Here is a 25327-nt window from a genome sequence, read left to right on the forward strand (position 1 = left end):
ATTGAACTTTTAGGGGCGCCTGGGTGGCTCAGTTGGTTGAGTGACTGCCTTCGGCTCAGGTCATGATCCTGGAGTCCCGGGATCGAGTCCCGCATCGGGCTCCCTGCTCGGCGGGGAGTCTGCTTCTCCCTCTGACCCTCCTCCCCCTCATGCTCTCTGTCTCTCATTCTCTCTCTCTCAAATAAATAAATAAAATCTTTAAAAAAAAAAAAAGAATTGAACTTTTAATTCATATTTTACAACTTGTTAGAAAGTACTTTTGCCTTTTTTAAAAAAAAATTTTTTTTTTTTTTTATTTGTGAGAGAGAATGAGAGAGAGCACAAGAAGGAGGAGGGTCAGAGGGAGAAGCAGACTCCCTGCCGAGCAGGGAGCCCGATGTGGGACTCGATCCCGGGACTCCAGGATTATGACCTGAGCCGAAGGCAAGTCGCTTAACCAACTGAGCCACCCAGGCGCCCACTTTTGCCTTTTCTTAAAACTAGTATAAAATTAAGGGTATTGATAACTGTTGTTTAGATACAGCAACTTAAGTTTCTTTAACATAATTATAAGCTGAATGTGTAGGATTTTTTATATTCCATCAACATTTATCAAGCACTTATTTTGTGTATAGTCACAGAACTTTTGGTTTTTTGCCTGTATCAAGTATGGTGTTAAGTGGTAGGTAACACACACAAGTTTGTGATCCCTAAAATTTTCCCCAATGAGTCAATGAAAACCAAACTGTAGAGGCTTACAGCATTTTCTTTTTAGATTCAGTTCATTCTCTATTACCTCTTTATTAAGACAGCAACTTAAGTGGGAGTCACAGATCATTAACAGAATGTCAGATGATAGTATGAACTAAATAGCAAAAATTATATCTAACACATTTACTCTTTTGTAAATATAACCCAAAATGTAAAAAAAAAAAAAAGGTTTAAGAAATGGTCTGCTCTTTGTTGCTTAGTTGAGTTTTTAATATATGCTGGGGTTTGTATATTTGAATAGCTAGGCAGAGATATTCCTCTTTAGCCTTTTCCTTTATCTTTTTATTCTTACCTGCTAAGCCTAGAATTTAGAGGGTTTTTTTGGGTTTGGTTTGGTTTTGTTTTGGAGAGGAGAGAATCCCCAGCAGGCTCCAAGCCAGCAGCATTGAGCCTGATGCAGGGCTCAATCTCAAGACTCCAAGATCATGACCTGAACTGAAACCAAGAGTCGGATCTTAACTGACTGAGGCATCCAGGCACCCCTAGAGTTCTTTTTTATTTTTCAGTTCATTGAGAATGGATCAGTTTATAAAAATGAAGGATTTGGACTAAATAGTTACCATTTAAGGTTCCTCATTTATTCTGGTTTTTTAAAAATACCCAAAACTTATTAAAACAACAATCATGTTGGGGCGCCTGGGTGGCTCAGATGGTTAAGCATCTGCCTTCGGCTCAGGTCATGATCCCAGGGTCCTGGGATCGAGCCTCACATCGAGCCCCTCCGGGCTCCTGGCTCAGCAGGGAGCCTGCTTCTCCCTCTCCCCCTGCTCATGCTGTCTCTCTCCTTCTGTATCTTTGTGTCTCAAATGAATAAGTAAAATTAAAAAAAAAAAAAGATCATGTTGTTATATCTTGCCATTACTGTAGGTCAGAAATTTGGGCAGAGCTTTAATCAGGCAGTTCTTCTCCATAATATCGTTTAGTGGTATTTGACTAGAAGGTCAGACAGTTTTATTTACATGTCTGGTAGGTACCTTTCTGGATTGCTGACAGGCTGGGCTTAGCTGGGACTGTCAAACTTGAGTACATATATGTGGCCTCTCCAGCATGGTGGTTTAGAGTAGTTAAACTTCTAAAATGGCAGCTCAGTACTTTTAAAGAAAGAAACCCCAGAGTCTTAGAATCTGCAAGACTTATTAATATCTAGTATTGTAAGTTATGCAACTTTTGTTGTTTAAAAGCGAGTCATGAGCCAGACCAGATTCAAAGGAGAGAGCTACTCAAGGGCATGAATACTGCAGGGGGTGGCATGGGGCTGGGGGTGGGGGGAGACAACTTTGGAGACTAGCGAGGATCTAAAAAATCTGTAACTTCACACAGTATATATAAAACTTCAATTTTTTAAACAATTGGTATTCAAATCCTATAATTCAAGCTGATTTTTCATAAAACTCAGCTACTGTAATATTTTCATTTCCCTATAAAACTTCCAGAGTATTCTGCAATTTTTATTTTCCTCTAGAAGTTTGTCCACCTCAGACAGTTTTTCTGTTTTATTATGAAAAACATTTAATATACAGAAAAGATGAAAGAAACAGTGAACACCTATGTATCCATCACTTAGATTCTGTAATTAACATTTTGCTGTAGTTAGGTTATCCCATGTTTCTTTATCATCAATATGTCTTATTTTCTGATGGGTTCAAAAGTAAGTTGCAGGGGCTCCTAGGTGGCTCTGTCAGTTAAGCGTCTGCCTTCTGCTCAGGTCATGATCGGAGCCCTACATCTGGCAGCAGGGAGTCTACTTCTCCCTCTTCCTTTGCCCCTCCCCCCAGCTCATGCTCACACTCTCTCAAATAAATAAATAAAATCTTAAAAAGTAAGTTGCAGATAATCAGATAGAGATTTAAATTACTTTTCCTTCTTTTTTTTAAAGATTTTATTTATTTATTTATTTGAGAGAGAGAGAGAGAGAGAGAAAGAGCCCAAGAGGGGGGAGTGGGAGAGGGAGAAGCAGACTCCCTGCTGAGCAGGGAGCCCGATGTGGGACTCAGGATCATGACCTGAGCCGAAGGCAGTCGCTTAACCAACTGAGCCACCCAGGCACCCCAAATAAATAGTAAAATCTTTAAAAAAAAAAAATTTTTGAGTTTTGGATTTCAACCTATAGTATGGTAATGATTTCTCCTTTGTTCTTTTCAAAGTCAGTGAAAACTTTTAATAGAGGTATAATGCAGTTGGGTAATGTTTGTTATAGGCTTTCCTAAAAACTTAACTGAGACACATTTGCCTAGTCTATCAGTGACATCATTTAAACAATGATGGCTCTTGGCAGTGAGGAACTCACAATGAACTTAGAAGGGTAAATTCTGAAGCCAAGAGTAAGTTTAGTTCTGGATCTTGAATTGATTAATTATAGCAGAAACCCCATCTGTTGGAGCTCCCCTTTTCATAAGAAAATAGATGAAAAGCTTTTGAAAAGCCTCCTTTAAAAATTTCCAAGTTCTGTAAACCTTTAGCTTGCTTTAGTTTTTATATTTGATTTTTCTTGTAGCTTTTCACAAATTAAAAAATGAGATTGCATTTAACATAAAATTTAAAAAAAAATCAAATGTCTGTTTATGTGTTTGGGGTTTTGTTTTGTTTTAATACAGGAGCATTTGAAACTTCTTTGTGGCCAAGGGTACCTGCTTCAAAATTTCTATATAAGAAGGGCTTAGGGGTGGCAATTTGTGTGTGGTTTGGGGGTGGGTGAGGGACGTTGTGAAGCTATGTTTTGAAGCTTGTTTTTGAATAATCACGATATTTTCACTCATATGGTATATTAAAGATCATTCAAAGCAGCAAAGTTGTCTAAAAATGATCTTATTTATATATATGCATGCATCACACATATAATTGAAAAAATACCAATTGTCCATATCAAGTATCTATAGTTTGTCAGTTGAATAAAGTTGCTCTTTGGGTATCTTGGATAGAGAGGCTGAGATAAGGAATGGAGAGGATAAAGCCATCCATTAGCTCCACCACTGGCAGAAATGTATTTTACCCTTTTACTTATGTTGCCACTGCCCTATTTAGGCTACCATTACCTCTGATCTGCACAGGTCTAACAACCTCTTACCTATTTCTTAGCTTCTAGTCTCATCTCTCTCAAGCATTTCCTTTGCTTTAAGTCCATCCCTCCATTTAGCCATCAGGGGATGAGCTACTTAAATGGCAAATTTGATCTGGCCATTTCCCTGCTGTCCTCCAAGGGGTCTTCAGAGTGAGGTGTGTAAGATGATTTATTGGTCCAGGTGCAGGAAAAAAAATATTAGAATTTTTGTATTTACTTTTTAAATCCAAAATAAAGGAAAGAAATTATCTTACCAGTATTGAATAAAACGATTAACATGTTCCCTCAGTCAATCATCTATCACCTAAGGAGGAATGGGAGTTCCACACTGCAGAGGAATTTACAGTGGGGCTCTCTTTCATTCACTCTCCATGTGTTGCATTATATTGCCATTTACCTGTACCCTGTTAAGTGTGCTTACTTATCTGATTCTCACAAAATAGATAAGTGACTTTAAAAAGATTTCTTTGAAGAAACCAGAGATTTAAGTTAATGTTGATAAACACAAGAGAAGGGGTGCCTGGGTGGCTCAGTTGTTAAGCGTCTGCCTTTGGCCCAGGTCATGATTCCGGGGTCCTGGGATGGAGTCCCGCATCCAGGCTCCCTGCTCAGCGGGAAGCCTGCTTCTCCCTCTCCCACTCCCCCTGCTTGTGTTCCCTCTCTCCACAGCGAGAGAGGGAACACAAGCATATAATGCTTTAAAATATTAACTAATAATCTTTAGTTACCAAAACCAAAAATAGTTTGTCAGGTCTTAATAATATTCACCACTCTAGGCCTGCCTAAAATTCAAATATTATAAGCATCATGGTGATTAAATCCCACTGGGAAAATAAGGCAATATATGGGAATGTGTGAAAGAAAAAGTTATAACCACAAGATTAAAATACTTGGTTCACTTGGAAGAAATAAGTATGCTATTTTCCAGCACACAGACACACAACAAACCGTAATGAAAGTATGAAACAATTGCTGTTACTAGGAATATATCTAAGATATTTATTTTATCCATACTTTTCAAATTCCTATTTTTTACATGTTTTGTAATGTTCATAACATTAAGCACAACCGTATATGTATAAAGAATATATATATAGAAAGAGAGAGAGAGGTGTGAGCTCTACATTTAAAAACATTTTAGGGGCACCTGGGTGATGCAGTGGTTGAGCATCCGACTCTTGGTTTCTGCTTGGGTAGTGATCTTAGAGTCATGAGATTGAGCCCCCCATCAGGCTTTGCATTTAGCACAGAGTCTGCTTGTCTCCTCCCCCCTCCCCCCCCGGCGTGTTCTCTCTCGCTCTCAAAAATAAACTAAATACAATCTTAATAATCTTTTTTTTTTAAAGGCATTTTATTGCCATATAACATATGTAATCATAATCCAGCTCAAGAAAGAACATACCCAACACCCCAGAAGACCCCCTTTCCTATGCTTCTCCCAATTATTACCCCCCCACATCTCCAAAAATAACTGCTATCTTGATTTTTGACAATATTGTATAGTTGGACCTGTTTTTGTACTTTATGTAAGTGGAATCATAAAGCATATATTCTTTTGTGTCTGATTTCTTTTGCTCCGTATTGAGATTCACCCATATTATATGTAGCATAGTTGATTCAGTATCATTGCTGAATGATACTTTGTTATATGAATATGCCACAATTTGTTCTAATATTGATGGGTTTGGTTTGTTTCCAGTGTCTGTTACGGCTGCTCTGATTCCTGTATATATCTTTTGGTACATGTGTGTACATATTTCTGTTGAGTATAATCATAGAATTGCTGAGTTGTAGGGAATGTGTTTATCCCACTTTAATAGATAATGCCAAATAGTTTTCCATAGTGGCTGTATAGTATATAGTTCCGCCAGCAGTTCTAAGAGTTCATGTTGTTCCACATCTTTGCCAACATTATTGTTAGTCTTTTTAATTTAAGCTATCCAATGAAAATGTAGTTGTATTTTATTGTGGTTTCAAATTGTTTTCTTTTTTCTTTTCTTTCTTTTTTTTTTTTTTTTAAAGATTTTTATTTATTTGTTTAACACACAGAGAGAGAGCACAAGTAGGCAGAGCAGCAGGGAGAGGGAGAGGGCAGAGCAGCAGAGAGAGGGAGAGGGAGAAGCAGGCTCTCCGCCGAGCAGGGAGACTGGAGCCTGATGCGGGGCTCGATCCCAGGACCCCGGGACCACGACCTGAGCCGAAGGCAGCCGCTTAACAACTGAGCCACCCGGGCGCCCCTCAAATTGTGTTTTCTTGATTACTAATAAGGTTGAGCACCTTTTCATATATTTATTGGCCAGTTGAATATCCTCTTTTGTAAAAAGTTCCTATTCAGGTCTTTTACTCATTTTTGTATTGGACATTTTCTAATTGATTTTTAAATATTTTTTGTATATTCAGGATATGAGCCCTTTGTCAGTTATGGTCAAATTACTTTCTCCCACCCTGGCTTGCCTTTTCACTCTTAACGGTATCTTTTTATGAGTACACAGTCTCAGTTTTAAGGTTGGTCCCACTTTTTTTTTTTTTTAAAGATTTTTTTTTGACAGAGACACAGCGAGAGAGGGAACACAAGCAGGGGAAGTGGGAGAGGGAGAAGCAGGCTTCCCGCCGAGCAGGGAGCCTGATGTGGGACACACCGGGAGAGGGAACACAAGCAGGGGGAGTGGGAGAGGGAGAAGCAGGCTTCCCGCTGAGCAGGGAGCCCAATGCGGGGCTCAATCCCAGGACCCTGAGATCATGACCTGAGCCAAAGGCAGACACTTAAGGACTGAACCACCCAGGTGCCCAAGGTTGGTCCCACTACTAATCTTTTCCTTTATCAATAATGATTTCTGTATTTTCTTTAAGTATCTTCTGAAAGCTTTATTGTTTTGGCTTTCACATTTACATCTATAGTCCACCTGGAATTGATTTTTGTATATACTGTGAGGCAAGGGTCAAGTTCATTTTCCACCCTATATGGAGATCCACTTGACCCAGCATTATTTACTGGCATGAATCTTGTTTCCCTGGACCTCCAAAGTACTGCCTTTAGTCTGTATAGGAGTGTGTTTATTTTTTGGATTCTCTTTTCAGTTCCATGGGTCTATTTGTCTACCTTTGTCTTAATCACTTTGGTTTCATAATAAGTCTTGATATCTAGTAGGGCAAATGTACCTACCTTTTTCCTCTTGTTCAAGAGGGTTTTACTTATTCTTGACTTTCTGCTTTTCTTTATAAATTAGAATAAATGTACCAGATTCCATGCACATGAACACACGCATGCATACTCACACACAAAGTATTGGAATTTTTTCTGTATTGCATTAAATTTCCAGATCAGTTAGGGTGAAAGTGGTATATTTTCATTGAGTCTTCAATCTGTGAACATAGTATACTTACCTAATTATTTAGGTCTTTAATTTCTCCCAACAACATTTACTAGTTGTGTTTTTTTTTTTTTTTTTTTTAAGATTTTATTTATTTACTTGACAGAGAGCACAAGTAGACAGAGCAGCAGGCAGAGGCAGAGGGAGAGGAAGAAGCAGACTCCCTGCTGAGCAGGGAGCCCGATGCGGGGCTCCATCCCAGGACTCTGGGATGATGACCTGAGCCGAAGGCAGATGCTTAACTGACTGAACCACCCAGGCGCCCCAACATTTACTAGTTTTATGTGCAGAGATCTTGAACATCGTTTTATCACTTTTATTACTAGGGTTTTTTGTTTGTTTGTTTTTTGGTGCTCTTATAATCTTAAAGCCATTTTTTTTTCCTGTTTATTGCTAGGGTATAGTAATATGGTTGATTTTTTGTGTTGACCTATATCCATCAACCTTGCTAATGAGCTCACTGTTCTAATCAGCTGTCTATATTTTTGGGATTTTTATATACATAATCATATTGTCTGTGAATGATAGTTTTATTTCTTTTTAATCTTTATTTCCCTTTTTCTTACTGAACTGATCAGGATTGCAGTATAAAATAGAAGTTGTGAGAGTAGACAGCCTTGTTTATTTTGTTCCCTATCAGAAAAGGAAAGCTTTCAGTATTTCAACATTGAATATGATGATGATGTAGTTTTTAAATTTTTGGTATATGCATGTTGCACTTACTATGGCTATATAATCAATTAAAAATTTAATGGCGGGCGCCTGGGTGGCTCAGTTGGTTAAGCGACTGCCTTCAGCTCAGGTCATGATCCCAGGGTCCTGGGATCGAGTCCCGCATCGGGCTCCCTGCTCTACGGGGAGCCTGCTTCTCCCTCTCCCACTCCCCCTGCTTGTGTTCCCTCTCTCGCTGTGTCTCTCTCTGTCAAATAAATAAATAAAATCTTAAAAAAAAAATTTAATGGCATAAAGCAACCATTTATTATGATCATGGTTTCTGTGAATTAGGAATTTAGATAGGGCACACCATGGAAGGCTTGTCTCTGCTTTGTGTTATCTGAAGCCTTCACTGCAAGATGCAAAGGCAGAGGGAAGGAACCATCTGAAGGCTCATTTACTCGTATGTCTGATTGTTAATGCTGGCTCTTTGCAGGGAGCCTCCTTTCCCTTCTACCTGAATCCTTCCAGGTGGAAACCCTTCCATATGGGCTAGTGTGAGCTTCTTCATTGTGGCTGGTTTCTCCTAAAGCAAGCATTCCCAAAGCAGGGAAAGCCAGGTAGAAGCTGTATCCTTTTTACAGCCTCATCTCAGAAGTCATATAAGCCTTTCTTTTGCCATACTCTGGTTGGAGTAGTCACAGGCCCCCACCCAGATACAAAAGAAGGGAACACAGACCTTGCTTTTGGGTGAAAGGAGTGTCTGTCAGTCATTGTAAGAACACATCTATGTTTATATATGTGTGTGTGTAGCTAGCAAGAGCGAGAAATGCAGAAAATATCTGCTACAGTGCCTTTTTAAATAGGATTAATAATGTTCCCTTCTATTTAATGTTTTTGTTTTGATAGATACTAAATTTCATTAAATGCCTTTTTCTTGAATGATTTTATTTTCTGTTAATGTGATAAATTTCTTTGATTTCAATAAATTCAACTTGGTTGTGATTTATTGTCTTTTATATGTTATATAAAATGGTTATAATGAATCAGCCATGTTTTAACACTAAAGTTTCAAAAATCATTGAAAAGTGATAATTCTTTTAATTTCTTTACAGTTCAAGTGGATTTTATTTTATTCAAAACAAAAGGGAAAAAGGAAATGTGACTTGCCACTTTGTACACACATTGTTTATTTCCTAGTAGAAAAAATACTTTGGGGGCTTTAACTCTGTTATTTATAGAAACTCTTTAGTATGTTTTGTGTTTCTGAAGGCAAAAACTGAATTTTGTATTTGAAGCAATTGTATCTTATCCTTAATTAATTAAAAGAAGATAAAAAAAATGGTTATCTGAGGACAACAAAATTATAGTGAATATTCATGTAGTGTATTAATTCATGCGTTTCTGCCTATGCCTGGAGTTTAACCACTCTCCAAAGCAGCCCAAGTTTTTTGTCTGTATCTTTACCCTCTTTTGGCTGCATGCTCTCTTTGCTCCTTCAGTGTCTTTGTCTCTCTCTATAAAGAAGTAGAAAACTTTACTTGCGAGAGCACAGGGACAGGAGAAGAGCTATAGTAAGTTTTTATTTGTGCCAACATAGAAGGGCTTTGTGGTGGGCCATCTGGACCGGGAGGATTTCCTCAGAATGTAAAGTATGTCATGAGATTTAGAGAGCTGGGATTTGCCCTGGAACAGGGAAGGCAGCAGGAAACGTAGACAGAACTGGTTTATATTGCTTGTATCGTAGCGGGCAAGAATGGAAGACAGCTTGCCTGGTCTCGTGTCAGTGTATGTTTCCTCCACACTTAGGAACTTCTGCACTGGTAACGTATCTTTCCTTTCCTGGTAATGCAGCAGACCTGTCTCATAGACTTTACTCATGACAAAAGAAGTCTGAGGACTTAGGAATGAATCTAGATCAGTTCTCTTTTTTTCCCCTCCTCTCTTTAAATATATGTGTCAATAGCGGCATAAATATTTGCCTATATACCTTCATAAAGTATTTAAGACTGAACCCACTGTATAAACAAATATAATCCTGTTACGAGGGCAGAGTGGGCTTTGCTCAACTTGTTCTTTCCTTGCCTCCTGAAAAGAATGGCCATTATATTATTCCTGAGGAGGAAAAAATTAAAACAGCAGCTTTTAATAGAAAATAATCCAAAAATGCCTCTCTAAAATAATAGCAAATCATAAATTGTGTAATTAAGCTTGACGTTTGCTTCTGTGAAGTCTAACCAAAAAATTTCATCAGAAGCAGAATTATCTGTTTTTAATTCTTCTGTGTTAAATTAAGAGTTTGGGGGGGAGAAGCCAATTTTAATTGTGAATGAATCCTGGTGATACAGTGAAGTAAAGTCCTTCCTTGGGACCAGCCATCATACTCAGAGTACTGCAGCAAAAATGTTTTTCATTTTTTTACTTAACACAGTTTCTCTTTTAATTTATGCTAGTAGATGAATTTTTAGTAAGACTATCTTACAATGAAAAAAACACCATTCTAAAAATGGAAAATAAGTCAACAACATTGTGTTATTTCACTGAAGGCAGAAATCTTATTTTCATAGAACCATATTGTTAACTGGAAGTAATTAGTATTATTTACTAACAAAATAAAATAGTCAAGCTTTTAACAGTTGAAATGCCTTATTAAAACTTGGTGGAGAGAAAAGTGTGATTTTTGGAAGTAGATTATGATAAATAAGAAACCTTGTTTCCTGCATAAATATTTCTTCCTAAAGACTGCTATGTTTTTCTGAATATATTTTCTTTGGTTTATTTCCACAAATAAATTTTAGCTGTTGAAGAATCCATGGTGCATGACTTCTTGATTATAGTCCTTAAATATTTCTGTCTTTATGCAATAATATTTGAAGACAACCAATTCCAATTTAGAACAAAACAAAAAAATAAGTTGTTAAATGCCTTCTCATATTAATTTAATGCGGCAAGTCATTTGTAATTGTGTTTTGTGTTTTGAAGAAATAATGTTTAAAGACCAGGTCTTCTTTCAAATGTATTTATTTTTGTGTGCCTTATTAGCCTGAGAATATTCTTTTTGAACATCAATATATTTATACTTTTACAGAAATGCTTTCATTCATTATGTATAAAAATCTACAAATTAACCAAATTTGCATTGAAAATTTACTAAATAGGTTTACATCACAGCCTAAATTAGCTTTGCTTTTTTTTAACTGAGAAAATAATTTAAATTTTATTTACACAGGGGCGCCTGGGTGGCTCAGTCATTGGGCGTCTGCCTTTAGCTCAGGTCATGATCCCAGGGTCCTGGGATTGAGCCCCACATCTGGCTCCGTGCTCAGCGGGAAGCCTGCTTCTCCCTCTCACACTCTCCCTGCTTGTGTTCCCTCTCTCTCGCTCGCTCTCTCTGTCAAATAAATAAATAAAATTTTTTAAATTTACACAGATTTTGTGTGTATCTGCAGAAAATTCATCTAAAAGAGTATAAGGTAGCAAAAATCCTCATAAATCCTGCTTCTTAGAGATACCTGTAGCCTCTTTATCTGTATGTACATGTATACCTATGGATATACAGTTTTACACAGAATATACTAAAATTGTTTGCCTTGCAAATTTTTTTCTCTTCATAGTATGTGGTCACTCTTATTAAACTTATTTATGGTTACAAATATACATCATCCGTTTTAAGAGCTATATAGTATACCATAGTGCAACCATTTATTTAAACAAAGTTGCCTATTGATAGTCCTTTAAGCTAGTGCCAAATTTTTTTAAGTTGTAAACAGTGCATGGTATTGTAACTGTTTTCTCGTGTTTCTTCATTCTTACTAGCTTCTCTAATCTAATCTGCATTATCTTTCTACCCAATAAAGCCTGCCAGTGTCTTAACATAAGTGCTTTAGCAAGGAGATCAGAGTTTTGTTCTTTGGATGGTATTGTGTATTGAATAATATACTTTTCTGAAATGGGCTATTTTTTCCCCCCAAAGATTTATAGGTAACAACTAAGGGTCCTACCGTTAGCTCTCAAAGCTGTCATAAAAACCATCTGGTTTAGGGGCGCCGGGGTGGCTCAGTCGTTGCCTTCGGCTCAGGTCATGATCCCAGGGTCCTGGGATCCAGTCCCGCATCAGACTCCCTGCTCAGCAGGGGGCCTCCTTCTCCCTCTCCCACTCCCCCTGCTGTGTTCCCTCTCTCGCTGACTCTCTCTCTGTCAAATAAATAAAAATTTAAAAATCTTTTTTTTTTTTTTAAAAAAAACCATCTGGTTTAGTTGTTTTTAGGACATAAAACCTCAGTTTTTTGGAAGTAACATCTCTACTTTTTATCTGTTTTGGAATTTAATTTGCAAAGATCAGTTTCATTGTTCTCCAGAAAATAAAGTGAGGAAACCAACTATGATTTACTCATCCTCATAGTTCTTTTCAGAAGAGAAAAACCACTTGACTCCCCACACCCCTGCCAACGTGTAACACAATATATGTTTTATGACACAAATGTTATATTACCTGTGAATTCCTCCCTGTACTATCCTTTGCCCTATATCACCAGAAGTAACTATTGTCATAAATTTTGTGTATATTATTCTCTTGCTTTCTAAATAATACATTATTTACTTTTGTGTTTTTTGAACTTTTATAAAGTTCATCTGACTTGCTTTTTATACTTACTAGTATATTCCTGAGATTCATACATGATGTTGCATGTAGCCATAGTTTACCACTCTAATATTCTGTTGAATATTTGTATCACAGTTTATTTACCCATTTTACAGTTGATGAACATTTAGGTTTTTCCCAGTTTGTTTCTATTTTGAACTATGCTATTGTAAACATTCTGGAACATGTCTCTTGGTGTATGTGTGCAAGAGCAGAGATTGGGAATGCCTGGCAGACAACCTGTTTTGTAAGTAAAGTTTTATTGGAACATAGCCATACACAGTCATTTATATATTTATCTGTAGCTGTTTTTGTATTACAAAGGCAGATCTGAGTAGTTGCTACAGAGGCTGTATGGTCTGCAAAGCCTAAAATGTTTACTATCTAGCTCTTTAACAGAAAACATTTGCTAGCCCTGCTGTAGGGTAGGACGTATACACGGAAGAGTGGAATGGCTGGGTCATAAGGTGAGTGCATCTTTAGTTTTACCAGATGATTCCATAGTTGGATTTTTTCCCCAGAGTCATTCAAACAGTGTACCTCCTACCAGTACTGTATGAAGTTCACGTCACTTTGTATCCTTGGGAACACTTGATATTGTCACACTTTGTCACGCTTTCAATGTTTTGCCAGTTTGGTGAGTATAGAACAGTATTTAATATGGTTTTAATTTGCCAAAATTAATAATGAGGTGATGAGCCTCGTTTCGTATTTTCACTGGCCATTTGTTCCTTTTCCTTTGAGATACTTAGTCAAGGTCTTTACTGTAGGATTTTATGTCAAGGTTTTTCTGTAGGATTATATGTCTTACCAGTTTGTAGGAATTCTTTATTCAGGATAGTAATCTTTTACCAGTTATCTGCCATCTTCTCCCAGTTTCTAAATTGCTTTTTCTCTTTATTGTGTCTTTTAGTAAGCATACATTCTGAATTTTAATGTAGATAAATATCAATCTTTACTTTTATGGGTAATCCTTTCTGTGTCATTTAGGATCCTCTCCTCTACTTCCAGAGTATGAAGATATTCTCTCTTACTTTCTATAGGTTTTATAATTTTGCCTTGAATTCTTTAATCTACGTGGATTTGATTTTTGTGTGTGGTGGAGATAGAGACTTCAAAATATACTTCAGTTTAATGAATTTGTAAATTTTAATTTAACTTGGGAAGTTTAGCAATTATTTCTTCACATTTTTTTTTCAGCTAGAATCCTTTTCTCACCCTTCTTCTAGGCCTCCCAACGGCACAAATACTAGGCCTGGGGCTGCCTTGTTTTTTCCTCTGTTTAGATGGTATAAATCATATATATAATGTATATGTATGTAATATGCATAATCTAATAAAATTTTTTAAATAATAGAAGTCCTAATTTCAGAGATTATTTTCTCTTTTTATAAACAGTTCAAAAAGCTTGGTTATCCAAGATTCCATAATGTAGGAAATTAGATTGGGAAGGAGTGTTGCTATAGCCAGGCATAGTTAATCCTAACTGCAAAGAGGGAAGAGAAAAGGTAGCAAGAAAGATTAGAAATTTGAAAATGTAATACTTGCAATTATTTAATTAGAAATATAGCAGTCTCTAGGGCATCATTCTATCACAGTGTTTGCAGCACAAAGTAATGTTCTCAATGAAGATTGAGTCATCTAGAAGTGGCTAAAGTATAATTGTATGCCCTTGTTAGGAAAGCAAGAAAGTATTTTATTTTAGATTTACACAAAATCATTGGCACTGAAAAGGAGCTAGAATATATAGGCATGTCTAATTCTGATGTGCTGCTGGATTGCCAATTTTTGGATATTTAGAATAAAATATACTTATCTCAGCAAAGACAATATATTTCTTACCTCAGAAGCCAAATTAACTGATTCATTATAGTAAAAGCATAATGAACAGCTGTCATTGTAGTTTTAAACTATAATATTGAATATTGAAGCTTACTAGTTACATATAACTTTGCACCTCTAATAAAAGAGAATTATGCCAATAAATAGAGTAGACTAATGGACTTCCTTTCTCTCTCCATTCACCTCCCTCAACCCCTGACCCCACGGTGAGTTTAACAACCCTTGAGAATTCATTTGTAGTTTATATTTTAGCTTTCAAGGCTAGAAACTATTTTGAGAAGGAGCAAAGACATGAGAGACTACTGTGGTATAAGGAAAAAGAGCTACGGGCGCCTGGGTGGCTCAGATGGTTAAGCGTCTGCCTTCGGCTCAATCATGATCCCAGAGTCCTGGGATCAAGCCCCGCATCGGGCTCCCTGCTCAGGTGGGGAGCCTGCTTCTCCCTCTCCCTCTGCCGTTCTCTCCACTTGTGCTCTCGGGCTCTATCTCTCTGTCAAATAAATAAATGAAATCTTAAAAAAAAAAAAAAAAGCTATTATACTTGGATTAGGAAAAGGGAATGAAAAAGCTCCCAGAGGGGTGCCTGGATGGTCCAGTCAATTAAGCGTCTGACTCTGGATTTTGGCTCAGGTCATGATCTCAGGGTTGTGAGATCAGCTTCCTGCTGGGCGTGGAGCCTGCTTATGATTCTCTCCCTCTCCTTCTGCCCCTTCCCCCTTTTTAAATTCTCTCCCCCCACTCCTTTTTCTCTCCAAAAACGAAAAACAAAAACAAAAACAAAAAGCTCCCAGAAAGGAGATATATTCTTTTTACTGAACAGATATATTTTGTGAACAAGAGTGTAGTGCATTAGAGATTGAGAGAGGAACAAAAAGAACAAAGTTTTCAAAGTAGAGCAAGAACGATGGATTCTGTAGAGTCATCTGAGGGAGGAACTCTAACCCCAATTTGCGTGACCAAGAATAACTCACCTGATTACCCAGAGTCCTAGTTTGTTTATCTATAAAATGGCAGGAGGGGTTGTTGGTCTTTAAGATAGTCTGTTTTCTAGCCTTAGTAGTCAGTGAGTGCAAATTTAAGTTAATTATAGTCTAGTATTTTTTTTTTAAATAAAATTAGAACACTGTCTGGTGTCTTGATTTCTTAAATCAAGTTTCAAAAGCGATGCATTTTAACTTAAGATTAAGTAACATATAATACATTTTTATGGTGAATTTCAGATAGTATGGAAATACATGAAAAGCAAAAATTACTTTTTACTCCTATCTTTCTACTCTCACTCTCTTAGAAATAACGCAATCACCAGTTTGATGTATATCCTTCTAGACTTTTTCCTATGTGTACATTTTTTTAGAAGTATGTTGGTGCATGTGTGTATTTTAATAAATTATTCAGTATATATTGTCTTGCAATTTGGTTATTCAACTTAAGTTGTCTTGTAGATCTTTCAGATTTTAGTTTATATACCTACTTCATTGTTTTTAATTTTCTACGATGTAAACGTATCATTGCTTACTAACCGCATCCGTGGACTTTAGGTTGTTTCCAATTTTGTGGCAATAGTAAACAGTGTAGGAAAAAACATCACTATACAGGATAGAAACTTATTGAACCCTCAGTGTATGGCAGTACTGTGTATTATTTTATCTAACAACTTCAAGCCTAAGATAAGTACTAATTAGCATGAAGAAATTACACATGAGGAAACCAGTCACAGAGCTGGCAAGTAGCAAACATTTACTCCAGCCATGTAGCACCAGAGTTCATGCACTATTCTTCCATAGCTTTTGTTGGATTCCCAAAGAGATTCTTGCCCCTGAAAAGGTGAAGAGCCAAGATTTTAGACAGGAAGAGGTTATAGAATTTTGGAGCTATAAGGAACTGTGGGGCTCAACTGCCGTGTTCCTTTGTGTCTCCACTGCTGCTGACCTTGTAATAGATCATCCAAAGGGGGAAAGTTGAGAGTGCAAGAAGGAGCATTGTGATAATGTTTATACTAATATAGCAGACATACTTGTCTTGGACAGATTATGACACATACACCTTAACCCTGTCCTAGGCCACCATCACCTTTCACATGGGTTACTACAATAGCCTTCTGCCTGGTCTTACATTTACTCCTATTCTGTTCCAGCCCAATTTCACACAGAAACGAAAATGACTTTTTCAAAATAAAAACCTGATTATGTCATTCAGTAGTTTAAACCCCTTTAGTAGCTTTGTGAAAAAAAATATATTTATTTGGTGGTCCTGTGATTCTTTTTAAGAAGGCAGCGTAAAATAGAGTAAAGGGCACTTGAATTGTGAGTCAGGAGTCCTGTGTTTGAGTCTCAGGTATCAAGACTAATTTGGTGACCTTGGGCAAGCTGTTTCCTCAAATATAAAATATAGATAGTGTGAGGAAGGGGATATGGTAATAAATATGAAAGGTACAATATAAATGCAGGGCATTGTTAATAGTTAACCTTGTGTTTGTTATGCCCTTTGAAAAATTGTCCTTGTGTCTTATCACAGTATCCTAGCAGGTCATGGTAGGATTTTTACAAGCTGAACCACCTTTCATGTAACTAAGTTTCACGTAATAAAAACCTCAGTCATTGGAGCACCTGGGTGGCTCAGTTGGTTAAGCGTCTGGCTCTTGGTTTCAGCTCAGGTCATGATCTCTGGGTCAGGAGATTGAGCCCCACATCAGGCTCCACGCTCAGCAGGGAGTCTGCTTCCCCTCTCCCTCTGCCCCCTCCATCTTTCCCCTGCTTGTGCTTGGTCGCTCTCTCGGAAATAAATACATCTTTTTAAGAAATTTAAAAAGTAAAAAAATAAGTTTAGAAAAGTTAAGTGACTTGACAAAAGTAAAAGCTGGTTACCATGCCAGTAGTAAAACTCAGTACTATAACCTTGGTATTGTCTGATAATCTTTCCACCAGGCTCGGTTACCTTCCCAAAATAATTAAGAAGATCATGTGTTTATAAAAATCACATAAATATTTTATCTGTGATTGTAATTTATTTTGTTAAAGATTTTATTTATTTGAGATTGAGAGAGCGAGAGAGCACACAACACAAGCAAGGCGGAGGGGCAAAAGGAGAGGGAGAAGCAGACTCCCCGCAGAGCAGGGAGCCCGACGCGGGGCTCGATCCCAGGATCCTGAGATCATAACCCCCAGCTGAAGGCAGACACCCAACTGGCTAAGCCACCCAGACTCCCCTCTGACTGTAATTTAAATATACAGCTCATCCTTCAGAAATTAAGAATAGTGTAGAATAGCATGTCCATATAATTTACTGACTTCGTCAGGATCTTTGGATTACAAGAAATGGCTTGCAAAAAGGGAATTTATTAGGTTACATAATTAGCTAGGAGGAATATTAGAGCATCTCTGAGAATTGAAGGTCCAGGACTTCAGAGATTAGAACTGGATCTCAGGGCAGTCAAAACTCTGTCACTAATGGCTCTAGGTCTTTGTCCTTGTAGTTAGCAAACCAAGAAGGAATGGCTACAGTTTCCTCTTTGGGAAACTTGGGAGGATTCCATTTGGCCTATCCCATATCTCACAACCACTCCTGTAGGTAGTATTAGATTAAACCATATGAAATTGCTAATAGTTAATCATATTTTTTTTACCAACTAAAAAAGCCATTTCGTATGGTTCAGCCTATTAATAGTGTAGGGTGGTAGAGGGGTTAACAAGGCATCATTGATTAATGGCTCTGATGGGAGTTAAGAAAATGGTGGAGTTCCACAGAAGAGAAGAGCTGCTGTTCTTCCCACCAGAAGAAGGAAAATAGGAAAGCATTCTGGGCAGACAAAAATAATAGTGACATACGGATGCCTGGGGGGCTCAGTCGGTTAAGTGTCTGACTCTTGGTTTTGGCTCAGGTCATGAGCTCAGGGTCATGAGATTGAGCCCCGTGTCAGGTTCCACACTCAGCATGGAGTCAGCTTGGGATTCTCCCACTCTCTCCCCCCAAATAAATAAATCTTAAAAAAATAATAGTGACGTAATAACACACACAGAGTGTGGCTCAGCTAGAGTTTAGCTGGACCACTATGGAAATGGAAAAAAAAAAAAAAAACCTCAAATATTAAAAATTCTGAAGTTAGAAATGGACTTGTTCTTACTAGTCCTTAAGCATCTGAGAGTTTGACAGAACTGCCTTTTATGTAAAAAAATGCACCCAAAGTCTCAAATTACAACTTTTGTACTCTTCTGTTGTATCTTAACATTTATTGGATGTCAGACATGTCCTAGGCACCTTCCTCATAACCTGTTTAAATATGAAGAAATTGAGGTTCAAAAAAGTAAAATAATTTGCCTGAGATTATACAACTAATTGTTGTTAAAATCTAAATTGAAGATAATTTTCCTTCCATACCAGTACTTCTCAAAGATTGTCCATGAAACACCTCTAAAGGCAGAAGAGAGTACATATGTATTCCTGAGAGGTTTTTAGGCATATATGATCCTAAATGTGAGTATTGTTTACTGCTCCATAATAAATGGAAATGCTGAAGGTTTTTTTTTTCTTTTAACTCTGAGTTAAATTGTCTTTTTAAGAAGATGGATAGTACATTACCTCAATATGATAAAAATGGCACACTGTGCCTTATTCTGCGAATGACTGATCCAGTTTATATCACTCTGGTGCAAACCATTCTTATGTAAGAATCTGAATTCCCCTCTGAATTTTCCTGCTTATAGGAATTAGCCAACAACAATTGGAATTTCTGTAGTTTTGGGTTATGACTGACCAAACAAACAGTGTATTCTAAAGATACATAGCTTTGGAAGTAGTTTGTAATTGCTATGTTGTAGCTAAACTTTGTTTAGTCTTTTTGTTGTTGTTATTACATACCTAAGGCAGCTAAGTATTAGCTATCTACTCTGTAGAAACCACACTTTTTTTTTTTTTTCCCAAGAGGTTGGGACATCAGTGGGTAAGAAAGAACAGCAAGAATATATAGCAGTATTTTGTAGTATTGGGGGAGTGTAATAGTAAAGACTGAAATAAAGAGTGCTTTTTCTGATCATTGATGCTGAATGTGAGTGGTTCCCGATCTGATACATAAAGGAAAACTGAAGTGATTTATACTCCTTATTTTCATAGAGAAGTAGCATAATGATGTGATTAAAAAGGATGTTTCGGTGGGGTGCCTGGGTGACTCAGTCGGTTGAGCGTCTGACTCTTGGTTTTGGCTCCAGTCATGACCTCATGGGTCTTCAGATCCAGCCCCGAGTCAGGCTGCATGTTCAGCAGGGAGTCTGCTTGAAGAGTCTCTGCCTTTACCCCACTCCTATCCCCACCCCCGCTTGCTAGTGTGCACACTCTCTCTCTCAAATAAATCTTTAAAGAAAAAAAAAAAAGGATGCTTTAGATAGTTTATTGTCTTGCAAGTTTCCAGAAGTCTCCAAAGTGATATATTTGGAGAATGTTTTGATGAAAAACCAATTAAGGCGATAGTATAATAATAGGGAAAGTTTGATCATGGGGAAAATTTTCATAATTTTAATTATGCGTCAGATATATTAACTTTTACTATTTTTAATTCATTCAAATAGCTATGAAAATATTTACAGAAGTTAATCTGTGTAAAACTGGTGGTTTTGGTTTTTTCCCCAATTTTTATCATCTTTTTAAAGACTTACCTGAATAGATCTGATTTGTTGTTAAATTCTTTCTTAAACAGTTCACTTTAAAAAATCCGTATTTTCTTCATTTTATAGATGATAGTATTTCTGCTGCAAGTACATCTGACGTTCAAGATCGCCTCTCAGCTCTTGAGTTACGAGTTCAGCAACAAGAAGATGAAATCACTGTGCTAAAGGCAGCTTTGGCTGATGTTTTGAGGCGTCTTGCAATCTCTGAAGATCATGTAGCCTCAGTAAAAAAATCAGTTCCAAGTAAAGGTAATTATTATTAAAGTAGGAAGAATCTTGCTTTTTGAAACACTTTCTTTGCAGTAATATATAAAACTTGTCTATTTTATCAGTGACATTGAAACTGGGAGTATAAACTATATTTCTTTTTTGGATTAACTGTGACTATAGTTTTTCATTTTCTTTTTTTTGTATTCCCAAGAAATTCCGAAAGTTTACTATTTATTATTTTAAATGGGAATTTTTTTTATAATACTACTGATTGTACTTAAAGGCTTTCATAATATTTGTGTGAATTTAGTATATTCCAATTAGATAACAAATTTACTAGTGGCAGGAACTGAATCTTCTTTTTCTGTCTCCCATAGTAATTATAGTATTATATCTTGAACATAGCAGGTAGGCACTCATATGTCCTTTTTGAGTCAGAAATTATAAAAGTCATCATAATTTAAATATCCTTATTCCAAGCCTTCATTGGTCATTGGTGAGCAGAATCCTGAAGAATTTAAACTCTGAGACTCATTACCAACCCCAGTACAATGTTAATTTTAACTTCTAGATATTGAGAGTTTTTGCAGGTTGAGAGAAAGTCATTAGGATGCTGTTATTCTGAGTTTGGAGCAGATATCCTGTGGCCTTTCCCTGCCTCCAACCACCTAGAAAGAATTTAAAATTCTTTCATGTTAATCAAGCAATTGATTCTATTATTTCACATATCTTCCTGATTTTTTTCATAGAGTAGGTAGACATAGGCATAATTATCCCCCATTTTGGCAGTGGGAAAAATGAGGCTATTTATGAATTCTGTTTCTGAATGTTGAGTTTGTGGTATATATGGTGTGGAGATAGACACATATAGATAGCTGAATTGCAGGTCTAGTGTTCACGCTAGTTTTGGCTAGCAGTAAGAACTTGGGAATATTCAGCTTATGGGTAATAGTTGAAGCCATAGAAGGAGGATGTAAAATGAGAATAAGGTTCCTGATTGTTGTGTTGGGAGCTCTAGTATTTCAGCAAAGAAAGAGTGATGCATGTTGCCAGATACTACAAAGAGGTTGAATAAAACAGAGAGTGAGAGGTGACCATTGGATTTGGCAATTATGAGATTACTAGAAACCTCCACAAGCAATTGTAGTAGAGTGATAGGATTGCATCTCAAATTTAGTATTTTGAGAAGCAGCAGTTGAGGAGAATTGTGGAACTGTAGCCACACTTTCAAAAAATTTGCCTGGGAGGGGAAGATGGTAGTAGCTAGAGGAAGATGCTAAATTGAAGGTCAGCTTTTTTATTTTTTAAGATGTTAGAGACTCAAGCTCAAAGATATGTTGAGGACAAAGAGGCAGAAAAGAGGAGGATGATATTAGTGGGGGTGTCAGTGGGGGGTAGTAATTGATGAGGCAAGTTTCCTCAGAGTTTGAACAAGGATCATAGAGCAGGTAAGAAACTATTGACCTTAGAAGACTACTTCTTCTGAGATAGACTGGAAAGAGATAAAACTGAATGGGGCTACTAAATATTCACAGTTGTTAGGGCTGGCACTTTTCATTCCTTAGCACTCTTCCTCAGGAGACAGTGATGCTCTTTAAGAAGATAAGACTGTTCCTAGGTGGTGAAAAGGGTGAGTTGGAATGATGAGAGAATGGAAGACCGTAGACATGAAAAAGATGCTGAGGCACCTTGAAAGCATTGAGGTGGTTCATTCTGCCTGGCTTTGTGGTTCCCATTCTTTTTCTTTCTTTTTTATTTTCTTCTTTAACTTATTTTTAATTTTTATTTTTGAAGCATATAGTTGACATATAATGCTATTAGTTTCAGGTGTACAGTATCATGATTCAACAATTCTATTTATACTCAGTGCTCACCATAAGTGTTGTCACTGTCTGTCACCATACATTATTACATTAGTGACAATATTCCCTATGCTGTACTTTGAGTAAATGAATGGATAAAGAGAATGTGGTATAGATATACAACATGATTCCCATTCTTAGACCTCCCACCCTCAAAGACGCTAGGCCTAGGTAGTTAATAATAGAGAGGTGGCTGGATTGATCTTCTCCATTAGTGGTTAGTAAGATAAATGTTTCAGTGACAGGGGTGAGTTTAGCAAGAGATTTAATAGAAACCACTTTGGCTGATAATGTTATATTGCAATCTTTAAATTTTTTTGAGGACTGCCAAGATCAAGCCAGGCAAAACTTTATTTAGTTATAAATTGATTTTAATAAAGGATTCTGGAGTTAGAGTAGAATGAGGAGCCAGATCAGTTGATGTATGTGGGCTTTACAGGGAAGGTAAACTTGTTGTAGAGAAAGAATATGCTTACCATCTATAACTGATGTTATGTACCCTCAGCTTCTGACTCTGTATAAGTACTTTATTTTTTTTATTTTTTTAAAGATTTTTTTATTTATTTGACAGAGAAAGACACAGCGAGAGAGGGAACCCAAGCAGGGGGAGTGGGAGAGGGAGAAGCAGGCTTCCGGCGGAGCAGGGAGCCCGATGCGGGGCTCGATCCCAGGACCCTGGGATCATGACCTGAGCCGAAGGCAGACGCTTAACGACTGAGCCACCCAGGCACCCTGTATAAGTACTTTAATTCTGAAAGAGAAAATGATGCAGTGTTTGGTTATTATCCACAATATTTTTTTTTTTTTTTTAAGATTTTATTTATTTTTTTGACAGAGAGAGACACAGCGAGAGAGGGAACCCAAGCAGGGGGAGTGGGAGAGGGAGAAGCAGGTTCCCCGCAGAGCAGGGAGCCCGATACGGGACTCGATCCCAGGACCCTGGGATCATGACCTGAGCTGAAGGCAGTCGCTTAACCAACTGAGCCACCCAGGCGCCCCACAGTATTTTTGAAAGCTTATTTTAAATAGTTCATATTAGTTTTAAAAATTAAGAATTTTTTATTAGGCTTAAACAACAGCACGTTGTAATTTTATGTTGAGAAAAATTTAAATATTTTTTCTGATTTTTTTTTTTTATTTATCAAGGTATTTCAGTAAAAAAAATATAGAGAAATTTAAAGACCGCTTTTAAAAAATTTGGTAGGTGACGGTAGTTTGATATACCAGTTACTTAGCACTTACCTGTTTTGGTGTCATAAAATACAAATACAATTAAATATCTGTAGTTCCTATTCTCCAGGAACATACTTTTTGTAAGTTACTCTTTCTAGTATTTTTTTTAGTTGTCCTTAGTTCTTTGTCTCTGAAGTGAATTTAGGATCAATTTTATTTAAGGCTCTTTAATTGAGACTTACCCCAGTTCTGGAGTTACAGAGCCACCTGCAGCTGCTGTATTGGAACTTTTTTCCACCACATACTACCAATTCTTAATTCTTATTAGTAACTTTATTAATTAGATATGGAGCTCCTTTCCATTGATTCTACTTCATAAGTTTACTATGACTGCTATTCTTAAAATGTGCCAACACGGTTACATTCTGACATGGGGTCCATTAGTGATTATTCTTTAAGTTACTTCATTACTTTAGGCCCAGACTGAAATGCTATCCATAAAATCGATTAATGGGGGAGTTGATTATATAATAATTTGGGGAAATGTTATTTTAGAGGTGAGCATAATTCATTGTTAAGAATCAATTACTCTAGTTCCCTTTAGTGGAGAAATTTTCCTGACCAGTTATGTTTTCTAAGATTGATTTTTTTTTTTTTTTTAAGATTTTATTTATTTGACAGCGAGAGCAGGAACACAAGCAGGGGGGAGTGGGAGAGGGAGAAGCAGGCTTCCCGCCGAGCAGGGAGCCCGATGTGGGACTCTATCATGACCTGAGCTGAAGGCAGACTTTTAATGGCTGAGCCACCCAGGCGCCCCCCACCCCAAGATTGATATTTAGACATCAAGAGAAATACATATTTAAAGTTTTATAATTTATTATTGGAAATTCTAAACAGCTTTATCTTGGAGTTTACATATAGTACACAGTAGAAATAATTGGAAAAAATATTAGGTGATTCTTCACCTTTGACAAATGTATATAACCTAATAGATCAACTATCAGTTTGGGTTTTTTTTATTTTAGAGAGAGACAGAGAGCAGGGTGAGGAACAGAGGGAGAGGGACAAGCTCAGACTCCATGCTGAGCACAGAGCCTGACGCTGGCCTCGATCCCACAACCCTGAGATCATGACATGATCAAGAGTCAGACAGTTGGGGCACCTGGGTGGCTTAGTTGGTTAAGCGACTGCCTTCGGCTCAGGTCATGATCCTGGAGTCCTGGGATCGAGTCCCACATCGGGCTCCCTGCTCAGCGGGGGGGTCTGCTTCTCCCTCTGACCCTCTTCCCTCTCGTGCTGTCTCTCATTCTCTCTCTCAAATAAATAAATAAAATCTTTAAAAAAAAAAAAAGTCAGTTAACTGACTGAGCCATCAAGGTGCCCTAATCAACTGTCAGTTTTCATATTAAATAGGATTAATATATTAATTATACGAATATTTGGAATAAACATTTTAAGCAAAGTATTTTCTAATTTTTTTATAAAATACTTTTTTTAAAAATTTAAATTATTTTGTGGGTATTTTGTATTTTTTTCTTTATTGAAAAGGTAATTTCCCATACTGTGGAAAATTTTTATCTTATGTGAATTTTTTTTAGTCCTCTGAAATTAGAGTTTATCATATTCACTTCCATGTAAATTACTGACAGGACAGTAATCACTATCTTCTTAAGATAGCTACATTTTCTAGAGGATTTTTCTTTAGAAGTCAGGCTAAACCCCATGGATAAGTAAGTGTGAAACCTTTTTAGGAAGCTGTGGTTAAAAGTGTAGTCAGCTTCCTTATTGATAAAGTCAACTAGTTTTGTAGATGGTGGTGATATGGAGGGCATGATTTGACTTTAGGTATGACTAAAACTAACTGTTAATGGTGTGTATGCTGATGGCTTAATGATATTCTACTGTGTCACTTCATAGTAGTATTGCCATTCAGTAAATGCCAAAATCAGAAATACACCTAACTAGTCATTTCAGTATTTTTAGTTCTCTTTTAGTTTATCCTCTCCCGTGTGCCAGCAGTATTAAAAGCTAAGCCCTATTTTTTCTTGAGGATATTGTGCTAGACGCTTATCTGAGGTAGAAAGTTTTCCTAACAGTTTTTAAGTTTC

The 25327-nt window shown here is 37.0% G+C and overlaps 1 protein-coding gene across 2 annotated transcripts in view; it reads left to right on the forward strand.

Annotated features, from left to right (window-relative positions):
• The window catches only part of EML4 (EMAP like 4), a 147420-nt gene that overhangs the window by 40255 nt on the left and 81838 nt on the right, over positions 1-25327 (forward strand). For both annotated transcript variants that reach the window (XM_035000988.1, XM_035000989.1), the window contains exon 2: positions 20041-20223. In XM_035000988.1, the coding sequence (XP_034856879.1) occupies positions 20041-20223 (183 nt within the window). The remainder of the gene's footprint in view (positions 1-20040; positions 20224-25327) is intronic.

This window comes from Mirounga leonina, unplaced genomic scaffold (genome assembly GCF_011800145.1).
Source record: "Mirounga leonina isolate KUSES-001 unplaced genomic scaffold, KU_Mleo_1.0 Mir_125, whole genome shotgun sequence".
Classification (NCBI taxonomy): Eukaryota; Metazoa; Chordata; class Mammalia; order Carnivora; family Phocidae; genus Mirounga; species Mirounga leonina.